The 13,960-nt window shown below is 47.1% G+C and overlaps 1 protein-coding gene across 1 annotated transcript in view; it reads right to left on the bottom strand.

Annotated features, from left to right (window-relative positions):
• Window positions 1-978: 978 nt before the first annotated feature.
• ABTB2 (ankyrin repeat and BTB domain containing 2) overlaps window positions 979-13,960 on the bottom strand; it is a 98,244-nt gene continuing 85,262 nt past the window's right edge. Inside the window, exons 4-17 of the mRNA XM_040410701.1 lie at window positions 12,547-12,699; window positions 12,095-12,260; window positions 11,820-11,909; window positions 10,135-10,236; window positions 9,694-9,790; window positions 7,402-7,537; window positions 6,725-6,951; window positions 6,210-6,388; window positions 5,616-5,721; window positions 5,359-5,461; window positions 4,908-4,998; window positions 3,519-3,587; window positions 2,228-2,341; window positions 979-1,521 (exon numbers count right to left, since the gene is read on the bottom strand). Coding sequence (XP_040266635.1) covers window positions 1,324-1,521; window positions 2,228-2,341; window positions 3,519-3,587; window positions 4,908-4,998; window positions 5,359-5,461; window positions 5,616-5,721; window positions 6,210-6,388; window positions 6,725-6,951; window positions 7,402-7,537; window positions 9,694-9,790; window positions 10,135-10,236; window positions 11,820-11,909; window positions 12,095-12,260; window positions 12,547-12,699 — 1,831 coding nt within the window. The 3' untranslated portion in view covers window positions 979-1,323. The remainder of the gene's footprint in view (window positions 1,522-2,227; window positions 2,342-3,518; window positions 3,588-4,907; window positions 4,999-5,358; window positions 5,462-5,615; window positions 5,722-6,209; window positions 6,389-6,724; window positions 6,952-7,401; window positions 7,538-9,693; window positions 9,791-10,134; window positions 10,237-11,819; window positions 11,910-12,094; window positions 12,261-12,546; window positions 12,700-13,960) is intronic.

Genomic DNA, 13,960 nt, shown 5'->3' with positions numbered 1-13,960 from the left:
ATTATTGTTTTGTGTCTTTTGGCATATTATGAATAATCATTCCTGTTGAATTTGTATTCACGTCCTTATCTTTTTTTTACTTGGAACATTGCCTTTTTGTTCCTGGCCGCAGCAGATCTCACGGCAGTGGGCCGACCAGTGATTGATCGCCGTCATCACATGTTCATGGGTGAAAGACTCCACTACCTGCATAGAAAGTGTCAAATTCATGTTTGATCCAAATATATCCCATTATAAGTCAATGGCAGTGGTGACATCCGCTCCTGCAGAGAATGCAAACCTTTCTTGTATTACTCCTCTCAGACATTGGTGTATTGCTAGGATGTGCTATCAGTGTCAGGAGCAGGTCCCACCTCTGGGACAGACTATTTCTAGATCCTGTCCCCTGTGCAAGCGCAGCCGCCCTCTGTTCACTGCCATGGGGGTTCCAAAAATATCAGAGCGCCGGCTCGGCTATTTCTGGCGGTCCCATAGCGGAGAATGCAGAGTGCACTGTCCTTAATTTTGGGGGAAGAAGCCCATTCTGGAGATAGGTGCGGGTCCCTATCTGACACATCCTAGTAGTACGCCAGCAATGTCTCAGTTGGGCCAACCCCTTCAAACTGAACAGTATTAACAATATATAGAATATTGATTTGAGGATCTGTCTTCTCATCACCAAGGGCAGGGCAAGAGAATTTTATTTATTTTTTCGATTCTATGGCAAATCGTTCTGTATCAGGTCGTTTTAGATACAGGCCAAACTTGATGGACTTTTGCCTTTTTTCAGACCACTAATTCTGTTACTGTAACAGTCAGTTTCGCTGTAGGCTGTAAAATGAGATGCATTTAGGTTTTTCCACCAATGTTGCCATCTAGTGGCCAATGTGAAAACTGCAATAGTAAAAGTAACGCGACAACCACCAGTATTGTATTTCCTTGTTAACCAATAATTGATTATTATTATTTTTTAATATTACTTTACAAAATGCAGTACAATTCAGAGATGAGATGGAATTCTACCTGTCCGGATTACACAAGTGAAATCACTCCATGAAAGTAACTGTTAGGTAATCTATAAGGTGCGAATGACTGTGCCAGTAAAGGCTTACCAATGGTGAAGCCACTGGATCATCAAAAGGACCAGCTGTGGTTATCATCAGGGGGAAAGCTGCTGATTGAGGGCGGGTGCCTCCATAGTTAGTGTCTATCTACATATACTTACATACAGTCCTGTATTCTACATCGCCCACATACATCGGCCCATTGTCACATTGCAAGAATCACTGTGTGGCATTCGTCTGCCTTTATATACACACACACCTCAGCCTACAGCCGGCTCACTCACACTCGGCAAGAGATATAAACGTCTTTAATGCGATTGGTCAATGTGTTTTTCAAGTCCGTCAGGGGATCCAGCCCTTGCACTTTGCTGTTACGTCCGTAGATCAGCTGCTTAAAGGATTCCAGCTCCAGGAGAGACCTCATGTTTTGTAGGAAGACGCCCTCGCAGTATAGAGCCAGCTCTGGTGCATTGTGAATCTGCAGGACAGAACAGAAGGGGTAACTTCCAAAATAAATTAAAGGGGTTGTCTCAGCTCAAACATTGGTGGCATTCCTCACATAGGGGCGGGAATGCTCAGCTATTTTTGGCACTTCCATAGAAATGAATAGAGGCCATGTATGAGCAGTGCGCCCCTATTCACTGTGGGAGCTCCGTTCTAGAGATAGGGAGGTGGCATATCCTAGCGATATGCCACCAATGTTGGAGTTGAGACAATCCCTTTTAAAATGAGTTCTCTGGGAATGCTATAGTGATGACCTATCCTCAGGACAGCTCATTGGATCGGTGGGTGATGGTCAGACTACTTGCACCCCTGCTGATCAGCTGTTGAAAGGGTGATTGAGCGAGTGCTGCTTCCTTGGACAGTGACGTCACATCCATTGGTCACGTGGCCTATGTGCAGCTCAGTATCATTCAAGTGAATGTGACTGAGCTGCAATACCAAACACAGCCACTCGATGGCGCTGTGCTAGTATACAAGGAAGAGGCTGCAGCGCTCATCCTAGAGCCAGGGCCCCCTTTAAAAAGCTGATCAGAGGGGAAGCTGGGAGTTAGTCTCCCACTGATCTGATGACCCCCTCCTGAGGATCGCTGCATTCAAAATACAGACCCTCCGAATCAGTAGTGTAGCTTTTACCCCGCCATGGTTAGAGACCTAATGAAGCCGGATGTAATCACACGTACCTTGGCGTATTTGTAGATGCTGACGCAGTTCTCTTGGTCGATGTTCTGGGAGCTGATGATCTCGCAGTGTCGTTGCAGGGCCTCCAGCTGGAAATGGCTGGCTGCAGAGAGGAGCTGTAATAGAAATGCCAAATTAATAACGACATTTACCGTAGCTGGCCGGAATCCGCCGCACGAATAGACGCGACGCTCAATTAAAATCTTCATATCCAGTTATGTGCGGAAAATTTTCAATGAAATTTCTTTAAAATCTCATCCACTTTGCTGGCGCAGCAGTCGCTGACCACGACCAAGGTGAAGCATCTCCAGACCGTCTGCACCAGTTCTAACACCGCAGGTAAACGGGATTTAGGTTTGATTTCCTTACAGGGATTTTTCTCTTTTCCATCAGCCACCTGGAAAAAGACTACAGGACGTGCAGCCATAGTGGTCGTCGTCATTCACTGCTAGGAAACACTTTTACTGTGGCTCCCTATTATATATTTTTCGCTTTATCGACCCGTGAAACAGACCATTAAAGGGTGGGAGTATGCCGTCATACCCCAGTGTGGGCATTTCTGTTCACCCCTGGGAAACTCCCCATCCCTCTCCATACCCATCTGATCCCGGCCTCCATTGCTGCAGGTCCTGGGTCTCTCTGCGCTGAAATCTGGTTTGATGCAAGTCACATGACTGGGCGGCACGGTGGTGACATGTGACCTGTGGCAACCCGGATGTTGATGCGGGGAGACCCGGAACCTGCTGCAGCAGAACTGGAACCCAGCGGTAGGAATCAGGCAGGTATAATTCCCAATGTGGGTCCGACCATCCGGGGAGGGGGATGCAGAAAAGGTCCCCAGAGGTGAACAACCCCTTTAAAAATGTCATGCGGACTGAAAGGTAGGGATCTACGCTTACACTATCACTTTGTAAGAAGTCGTGTTGAGCGAACTTGTTTTTTAAGTTCGTGGTGTAAAGTTCGGGTTATCAAAGAATCCTGTTATGGATTCTGCGACCGCGGACCATAACAGGATTCTTCGATGACGTCGAACTTTAAAAAAACAAGTTCGCTCAACACTAGTAAGAAACTAATTCAAAGGTAACAACCAATATGGCCGCGCTTCCTTTTTGCAAAAATGACCGCCACGGCAAAACCCGCCAAACATCCGTATTACATCTCTCTATCATTTTACTTTCTTTCCTCCAAGTAACTTTCATCTATTTTTCTGTGACCATCCAATAATCCACAACCGATCAGTTCCCATCAATGCCAGAGTAAAGGAATTTTATGCTTCTCCGCACATCCACTTACCTCCAGAATAGATTCGATGGGGACTTTTATCGTCTCTGTGCCTCCATAGTACAAATACTGCATCATCATCTGCGGGCGAGAGAGCGTTTACTTAGGACAGGCCAGTAAAAATACGACTTTCTAACCCTACTGGCTACCAGTTGAGTTTAGTCTCCACGGTGAACGCACACTGCATGGGAGCTGTATACACAAAACGATTAGCGAGTGAAGAGCCACCAACTTCCAAATGTGACATTTCCCCTTTAAGAAAGCGCCTCATTATTAATTGCACAGATTGCGGAGTGCTGACGATCCCGGATCTCTCGTGTAGTTGTGGGGATGCAGGATGGTAATGATCGCTACCCCCCCTTGGGCTTCTGCATCTGGAAAAGTGTTTGTCGGAGGCAGAAGGGATGTTCCTGGGTCTGATAACTGCGAGAAACAGGAGACCTGCGATTCCCATCAGCCCTGGTTTATGGAAGAAGCAGCTTGCGCGGCCGCGGCTCCTTCCATCAGATTTTGCTGCTTTCTTGGAATTTGTGTTTACGGAGATTTGGCGAGGGCTGAGGATCCGCTGCCAGATCTACTCGCATTAACTCATCTGCCGCTCGCGGTTGTATTTCATCCCCGGTGACAGACACATGGCAGCAGTATCACATCCTTCTCTGAGAATGCTATCTCCGTGGAGGGGTCACCGCGCGGCAGGGACGTGGTTTCTGCACCCGCTGCAGTACGCTTACAGTAACACTGTCCAACTTTTGTTGACAAAGCGTAATCGTATTAAGATATTGCTGCCTTCTAATACACTATGTTCCAAGATCTCTGCTTGCGGTCAGTGAACAGGAACATTCCTGTTTAGCTCTCCATTTAGCTTTCCCTTCTTGTGATCTATCAGAGGAAAAAAAAAACGGATCCGGTAGCATCAGTTGGCATCTGTTTCAACCATTTCCGTCTGAGACGGCAAAAAAAGTACTACATGCAGTACTTTTTTTCCTTTAAAAAAAACGGAAATGGCTCAAACGGATGCCAACTGATGCAACAGGATCATTTTTTATTTTTTTTACAGGATCCTGTGCATAAGGCCTCATAGACCCAGCCGTACTGTGTATTGCGTTTCCCAAATCGCAGATCTGAAAAACACGGATATCGGTCATGTGCTTTCCGCATTTTGTGGAACGGAAGGTCTGGCCCTCAGTAGACCAGTCCTAGCCTTGTCCTTCTCTGTTTGTGGCCCCACAGCTGGAGCATAATATGTTTTATGCCTAGTGCAGGGCCTGAGAGAGCACCTTGTGGTCTGATACAATGTACAAATATTTAGTTGGGGCTGATAACCGTCGCCTGTATGATGGTACGTCTACCGTACCCCTCCGCCCACCATTACATTTTTGGCATAAATGTGAAATATCGCACCTGGAATACACTGTATTTTACGTCTGTGATTTCAATGGTGGTGACACATGAATCGTCCTGGTCACTCGCATTGGTCATCAGGGATTTAAACCTGCAAAAAATAAAATAAAAAATACTATCTGTACATCACTTATGTGAACTAAATGCTTTCAAGGGGCATACTTTAGGCTTTTCTTGCTTTTTGTGACTGTGCTAGTGGCTTCCTCCAGCCACCACTAGGGGGAGCTCCCTGCATGAAGATTTATACAGCTGTATAACCTATATGCTGTTGGCTCCCCCTAGTGGTGGTTGTGTGCAGTCAGGATTATATCACTTATCAAGTCAGAAACACAGAGGTGTTCAGTCTGCCTGTAGCGCCACCACAGGAGAGTTGAAGCATTACACAGCTCCGACATCAGATAACCACCTTTTATTACACCCACTTTTCCAGCACAGACGCTAAAGGTTTTACCTGTTTGAGGCAGTGACCAGAAGAACCTTGTGGGCATAGAAAAGCTTCCCTTCTATGATGAATATCACATCCGACATCTCCTTGTTGTTCAGGAAATGAGGGTCTGCAGGAGAAAGGTGTCAGAAGGTGTCTGGTCAGCACTGAATATAACAGGTGGACATCTAGAATGGATAACACCGACCCCCGGGACACACACAAAGGAGCATGGTGTGTGGTCCTGGAGAACAGAATCTAGTGTTAAACGCGCGCGCTCTCACCTAGACGTGCAGAAAGGGTCTTCTGTATCTCTGGGATTTTGGGCACTGGACTGTCTCCATAGCAGTGTGAAAAGATGGAGGCCACTTGTTGGGTGACTGCATCACTCTGCCGGATAAAAGACATTGTATAAATGAAGTTCATGAATAATCTCAATTCTGCTGGCGGAGTCACTGTGTACATACATTACTTATCCTGTACTGATCCTGAGTTACATCCTGTATTATACTCCAGAGCTGCACTCACTATTCTGCTGGTGCAATCACTGTGTACATACATTACTTATCCTGTACTGATCCTGAGTTACATCCTGTATTATACTCCAGAGCTGCACTCACTATTCTGCTGGTGCAGTCACTGTGTACATACATTACTTATCCTGTACTGATCCCGAGTTACATCCTGTATTATACTCCAGAGCTGCACTCACTATTCTGCTGGTGCAGTCACTGTGTACATACATTACATTACTTATCCTGCACTGATCCTGAGTCCCATCCTGTATTATACTCCAGAGCTGCACTCACTATTCTGCTATGTAACACAAGATCAGCACAGTAATGTACTGTAGAAACATCAGCATCAATGATCCTTACTTTAGTGGTCTTGAAGATGTTAAAGAGAAGCGTCAGCCCCTCTGTAATCAGCTCCTCGTTATAATCCTCCTCTCTTATGGTGCAGAATTCACGTAGTAGATTCTCCATTACAGAGTGGTGTGAATGATTGAAGGCCGTCTGCAGAGATTCGATCCATACGTGCAGCTTCCAGGGCACCCCTATGACGTACAGAAATAGTGGTTTATTCCCTACAATCCAGAACATTGTATCCAGGCTTATTGAGCAGAAACTAGGCAATTCAGTTTGCCTGCAGCTGCCACTAGGGGGAGCTCACTGCCTACAACCCACATTCAATGCAGTAATAAAATAGTATATGGTGAGCTCCCCCTAGTGGCAGCTGCAGACAGACAGAATTCCTGCGGTGGATTTGGTGGTGAATGGTGTACAAATAGTTAGAAATACCCAGTTGAAAGTTTTAACAAGCACACTGATTCCCGCCCCCCCAATTTCTTGAGATTTCAGGTCCTACTGAAGATACTATAGGACTGACTTACCGAGGCCGTGGAGCTCTACGGTGATATCTAGGTAGCCATGTTCTGCGCTGTAGTATGTTGCCTCCTGCAACGCTTTCATCCTGGTCTTACACAACCGGACGGGACCCTGATCGAAGCTTCCAGTGCTGGAGGTATCACTCTCAACCCCCTCTGCCAGTATCTCTTCTAGAGAAAGGACATCTCCAGGGCAGAGCTGAGGCTGAGTCAGCAGCTTTCTCAAGACATTCCTAGAAAAGGAGGCAATGGATGTGACTTAAACCCAGAGGCGTAACTTGAAGCTCCTGGTCCCTGACGCAAAATCTGTAACACAGGCCCCCAGAACTATCAGGTGCCATTTATAATACTGGTGGCTTCCTATGTGACAGAGAATCCTTTGGCACCCCTCAACTCCCAAAATTAATTTGCAACTTCTACCTTTACACCCATGGATTTAGTGCTGGTTATCAGTTCCCACTAGATTCAGTAGGTTAGCTGCAGTACCACTACCATGCACTAGATGGTGCCACACCACAGAGACATATATAATATTTTCATTATTTAATTGGTTTACAATCTCATAGCCCCCGGGTCCGGTATAATGTACAGGATCTGTCTACAGACAGGAAGTGGACTTTCTGAACATGTCAGGCATTTCCGTAACTTACAGAGAAACTCAAATTATTATTTTATTATTTTACCTGTGCCCATGGGCAGCTGAATGGCTAAAGCAGTTCATGTCTTCATGAAGTGACGAGGACACTCGACCGGCTTCCATCATATTCAATAGAGGGTCAGCTCCTCGGTCTAAAAGCAAACTGACCAGTTCGTAGTTACCTGGAGGAGAAGGGGGTCACAAGAAATAATAGGTGGTAAAGTAAGTCTACATTGTAAAATGTCTATGGGACCCCATGGTGTAGAAACAAATGGTGCTAGGCAATTCCAATCAAGACAGAAGGGCAGGTGGTTCTTTGGTGTCTTCATCCCATTTCCATTACCCTTGTGTCATTTGACCCCTTTTCCTACCAATTTGATAATATTGCAGTGCCCATGCCAGTAGCATTGGGAGTAACCAGTAATATATCTAATCCATCTATGTATCTCATGTACCCTATCGTCCAACCCTATCCCATCCCTCCTATCCTATCCCATCCAGCTCTCCTACCCTATCCCGTCCAGCTCTCCTATACCATTCAGCTCTCCTATCCTATACCATTCAGCTCTCCTATCCTATACCATCCAGCTCTCCTATCCTATCCCATCCAGCTCTCCTATCCTATCCCATCCAGCTCTCCTATCCTATCCCATCCAGCTCTCCTATCCTATCCCATCCAGCTCTCCTATCCTATCCCATCCAGCTCTCCTATCCTATCCCATCCAGCTCTCCTATCCTATCCCATCCAGCTCTCCTACCCTATCCCATCCAGCTCTCCTACCCTATACCATTCAGCTCTCCTATACCATTCAGCTCTCCTATCCTATACCATTCAGCTCTCCTATCCTATACCATCCAGCTCTCCTATCCTATCCCATCCAGCTCTCCTATCCTATCCCATCCAGCTCTCCTATCCTATCCCATCCAGCTCTCCTACCCTATCCCATCCAGCTCTCCTACCCTATACCATTCAGCTCTCCTATCCTATCCCATCCAGCTCTCCTATCCTATCCCATCCAGCTCTCCTATCCTATCCCATCCAGCTCTCCTATCCTATCCCATCCAGCTCTCCTATCCTATCCCATCCAGCTCTCCTATCCTATCCCATCCAGCTCTCCTATCCTATCCCATCCAGCTCTCCTATCCTATCCCATCCAGCTCTCCTACCCTATCCCATCCAGCTCTCCTACCCTATCCCACCCAGCTCTCCTACCCTATCCCATCCAGCTCTCCTACCCTATACCATTCAGCTCTCCTATACCATTCAGCTCTCCTATCCTATACCATTCAGCTCTCCTATCCTATACCTTCCAGCTCTCCTATCCTATCCCATCCAGCTCTCCTACCCTATCCCATCCAGCTCTCCTACCCTATACCATTCAGCTCTCCTATCCTATCCCATCCAGCTCTCCTATCCTATCCCATCCAGCTCTCCTACCCTATCCCATCCAGCTCTCCTACCCTATACCATTCAGCTCTCCTATACCATTCAGCTCTCCTATCCTATACCATTCAGCTCTCCTATCCTATACCATCCAGCTCTCCTATCCTATCCCATCCAGCTCTCCTACCCTATCCCATCCAGCTCTCCTACCCTATACCATTCAGCTCTCCTATACCATTCAGCTCTCCTATCCTATCCCATCCAGCTCTCCTATCCTATCCCATCCAGCTCTCCTATCCTATCCCATCCAGCTCTCCTATCCTATCCCATCCAGCTCTCCTACCCTATCCCATCCAGCTCTCCTATCCTATCCCATCCAGCTCTCCTATCCTATCCCATCCAGCTCTCCTACCCTATCCCATCCAGCTCTCCTACCCTATCCCATCCAGCTCTCCTACCCTATACCATCCAGCTCTCCTATCCTATACCATTCAGCTCTCCTATCCTATACCATCCAGCTCTCCTATCCTATCCCATCCAGCTCTCCTATCCTATCCCATCCAGCTCTCCTACCCTATCCCATCCAGCTCTCCTACCCTATCCCATCCAGCTCTCCTACCCTATCCCATCCAGCTCTCCTACCCTATCCCATCCAGCTCTCCTACCCTATCCCATCCAGCTCTCCTACCCTATCCCATCCAGCTCTCCTACCCTATCCCATCCAGCTCTCCTACCCTATCCCATCCAGCTCTCCTACCCTATCCCATCCAGCTCTCCTACCCTATCCCATCCAGCTCTCCTATCCTATCCCATCTAGCTCTCCTATCCTATCCTATCCAGCTCTCCTATCCTATCCCATCCAGCTCTCCTATCCTATCCCATCCAGCTCTCCTATCCTATCCCCCCTCTCATATCACATTCAGCTGTCCATCCTATCCATCCATGTTATTGTACCTGCAGCGGACGCCAGCTGTAGGGGGGTTTCTGCATAGTTGTCTTCGCTGCTGTTGACGGCTGAACCCTCCACGTGTGCGCCAGCATCTAGAAGCAACTGCAAGAAAGCAGACGTACATATTGTAGGACAGACCCACTGTGGACTGTAGCCTGTGATTTGTATTTATTTAATTATTTATTTTTAGGAAACACCATTTTTGATACAAAGAACCTTTTTGTGACACAGAATGCCATTTTGTAGCAAATTCAACTTTTCTGATACAAATTAAAGAATAACCCTGTGTCTCCTCACACAGAACTGCATCCTGTGCCGGGAGGGCTTATCCAGTATTCTGTGTATACAAGAGGCATGTATTCTGTGTTTTGCTGCCATCTACTATTTTCCTGCTGATTGCTGCCGATATTTATCATCTATTCTTATGAGTAAATTGCGCCACTTACCTGCACAACGGAGATGTGACCATGGAGGACGGCGAAGGTTAATGCGGTCCAGTGGCGGGTGTCCGGGTGCACAGATGGGTGTCGAGGGGAAATGTTTGGAACCTGGAAGACCGTTACATTGATGGTTATCTGTAATACTCAGGGATCAAGCAATTTCATCTTCTCTAACCACAATGTCTGAAAATCATTAGTACAGGGAACTTCACATCCTCGCAGGTGAACATGGTGGTCGCCATAGTGGTTGTTGCTACTTCTGGGTGCAAACGTTGAATGCTTTGCTGAACCAGTAGTTATATGATTTCAGCTCCTATGATGTCCCATTTAGAATATTTGTGCCTTGGTAGAAAGGCCTTATGTGTCTGCTACCTATGCACCCCTATAGCTATGCCTGGTGTAAAATGTGTGCCTGGGCCCCCCAAACATTGTACACCATGACTGTATTGCATTATATTAATACAGCAAATTCCTTTAATCAGGCATCTGATAATCCAGATTGATCTTCTAGTACTTTTTATCCCCAAAAGAGAAATGCCAAATGATTATGGAGAAGAGTATTATTTCTTACACAATTCTATGGCCCGGAAGCACGTGAGCTCACACCAGACCAATCTGAATTATGTAACTGAAGTGTTGGGAAACTCAGGCTTTGTTAATGGGAGAAGCCACAAATAGCTCGTCGTCCTGGGGCAGGGACTGTTCACATGTCCTGGCTGCAGTCACAGGAACACGAAGAGAAGGCGTCAGGACCAGACTGTCTACACTGCCGAGTTTGGCTTCAAAGATGCGGCTGAACTTTAATTGGATAGCAAGTAATTGCATGAAATGTGAAGCAACGTGTGTAATAATCTAGAGATTGAAAGACGGAGTATGATGTCATCACTGCAAGAAGTAGAGAGTTTCTAATAATTATCAATGTGTCTGTCCATCAACTTACCTATCAATCTAACAACCTACCTACCTATCAACCAACCTACCTAATTACCTGTCTACCTATTAACCAGCCAACCTATCAACCAACCAACCTATGAATCAACCAACCTATCAATCAATCAATCAATCAACCTATCAATCAATCTATCGATCTACCCATCTCTCCAGACATTTTGTTAGACCACATCCAATCACTGGCCTCGGCAGTGCACTGACAATATGTCCAATTAGATAGATCTCTAGACAGATATCTATGTAGTTCTACCAGGGTAAACTTAGAGTTGGCCGGTTTCCTCTTGATCCTGGACAACCCCTTTAAATACTGATGACACATCCTCAGGATAGGTTATGAATATCTGATCCGACTCCCCTCACCCCCGCTGATCAGCTGTTTCGGGCAGCCACTGATGATGTAGTCCAGGGATGCCCAACCTGCGGCCCTCCAGCTTTTGCAAGACTACAATTCCCAGCATGCTCGGGCAGCCTACAGCTATCAGCCTACAGAAGGGCATGGTGGGAGTTGTAGTTTTACAACAGCTGGAGGGCCGCAGGTTGGGCAACGCAATCCATGCAGTGGACAGGAGGCTCCTGGACAGTTTGTGTACATGGATGCACGGGCTGGATGAGATGCGGTCTACCTGTTTCTAGTGCGATGTGCCACGTACCACCCCTAATCTGGCTCTGAGCCAGTTACCGTATTGGTGTGAATGTACAGTCACTCCCACCCCACAGGTTACAGGGGGTCATTCTCTTACAGCGACATCCAGATCTGCTCCAGCTTCGATCAGCATTTGCACCATGGCCTCATCTCCGGCAGCGCAGGCGTACATCAGTGGGGTCAAACCCTGGAAAACAACAGGCAAGGTCAATGCCAACTTACCGCTGGGAATGGTAACCACCAGTTGTCAATTTGTTTGTGCATTTCCAAGAGGAATAACAGAGGAAGTGCACAATGCTGATTCTAAGATAGGATGTAGAGGTGACAGGTCCCTCTTTCAGCTGCAGAGGGAATATAGAAGACCATTTGTACCTGATCATCCATAGTGTTAATGCCTTCCGGCCCCAATGCTCGCACGGCCTGGGGGATGAGGTCTGTGCGCCCACAGTTCAGCATTCGGAAGCCCAAGTCCTGCTGGAAACGTTCTGTGGCGGCTGCGGCATCGAGACGTCTGAGGGAGCTGACACAACATTCTGGCCTGGAATAGAAGACAGGAGGAATGCAAAATAAGTCAGGGGCCGGGGAGGATCACCCCCCCCCCAGGTATTGGCCGCAGGGGCTGAGCTTTAATGTATCTACACTTCTTCTTAGTAAGCTGTTGGTCCAAAGATCAGTAAACCAGTGTTCTCCAACTTCTGGGTCTCTAGCGGTTGCAAAACTACTACTCCCAACATGCTGTGAGACCAATGTCACAGACAGGCCGTGCCATGTAAGTGGCATCCCAGACCTAAAGTAACGGTTGTGTCGCCTGTTCTGGGACTTACTTCAGCTGCCGCGGTTCACAGTCCAGTCCCGGGAGGAGTAACCGCGCCGTCTGTCTGATGTCATCAGCATCTACGGTCAGGCTGCGGCGGTGTTCTGCATATGTGATGGCCACACGCATCCACTCCATCAACGGGGGCAGCAAGATGAACGGCCTGCAAAACAAACCCCAAGAATTAGCCGTCTGCTCTCCGAATAGACGGGGGTCCTCCCCTCAATACAATGTTTTTGGGCTAGGTGTTCTTGTAGAGACTGGAAATGATTGTAGCAAACCCTCAGCTGCGAGAAGTTTTAGAACTGCTGAATGTAACAATAACTAACAATCTACTACATTTTCATCTGCCACGTTGCATTGCTTCGCCCAAGACTAAGGTGCAAATTGCCAAATAACATCTAGATGTAAAGGCTTTAAAAAAAATTAAAATAAATAAATATCCTACTGCAACTAGAACCCAATATGTATATATAATAGTTATCCAGCGGAATCCTAACACTTCCCCTTTTTCCGCTACATTTGATAAGGGGGCGTGGCTTAACAGATCCTGCAAAAACTTCTGACATTTAGTATGGCACCACCTGGTGGTCAAAGTGTATAGCAATAGCAATGTGCACCTCCACTTTACGACCTGAGTGCTAGTGGTCACACACGCTCAGTCCCTCTCCATGGTCTGTGCATAGCGATCCCCCCGATTACCGCAGGACAGCCAATAGAAAGAGCCTGTGCACTACATGGCAGTATATCCCAGTCTAAGGAGGCTCCTTCTGCAGCGGAAGTAAGCAGGGCCTATATTATGAGCTGCCAGAAGGTGAAGGAGACTAATTCTGCCAGAGCTCACCCCTTGCAACACAGGTTAGTAGGGGGGGGGGGATATTTTAGGCTAGAAATACTGTAATTTCCATCGATATGGCCATTAACAACCTCTCAGCACTTGGGGTATGAAGGCACGAACAAGATTCATGGGATAACCCCTTAAAATCTTTCCTTGCCAGAAAGAAAGGAGGCAGTTTTATTGTATATGTTTGGATTGTGAAGAATGATACATTGTTACACGTTGTGATTACATAACCTGAACACCCAGGTCCATAGCATGGAGTCGGCCCCCCATCAGACCCCCAGGCAGTATGTGGCGTCTACTCTCAGGGGCTCGGTAGTTGCTTTGGTAGAGAATGTCAGGCATTCTTTATGCCAGATCATAAACTTACTGACAAGACCCCATTATGTAACAAATCTCCCCCCTGCACCGCTGACAGAAGGCTCACATAATGAGAGGACAGATTTTCTAGATTTGTAGGGCCGGCTCCGGTGGGTTCGGGTAGGGCTACTGCCCGTTCCCCCATAAGCAAATGTCTCAGTTACTGCGGAGGTTTAATTGCTCTGTGGTCGTGTCATTTATCCAGCAGCCCCCCCGTCTCCCT

This window comes from Bufo bufo, chromosome 10 (genome assembly GCF_905171765.1).
Source record: "Bufo bufo chromosome 10, aBufBuf1.1, whole genome shotgun sequence".
Taxonomy (NCBI): domain Eukaryota; kingdom Metazoa; phylum Chordata; class Amphibia; order Anura; family Bufonidae; genus Bufo; species Bufo bufo.
Note: the sequence above shows the minus strand (reverse complement) of the source record. Positions and strands in the feature narration are given on the sequence as shown.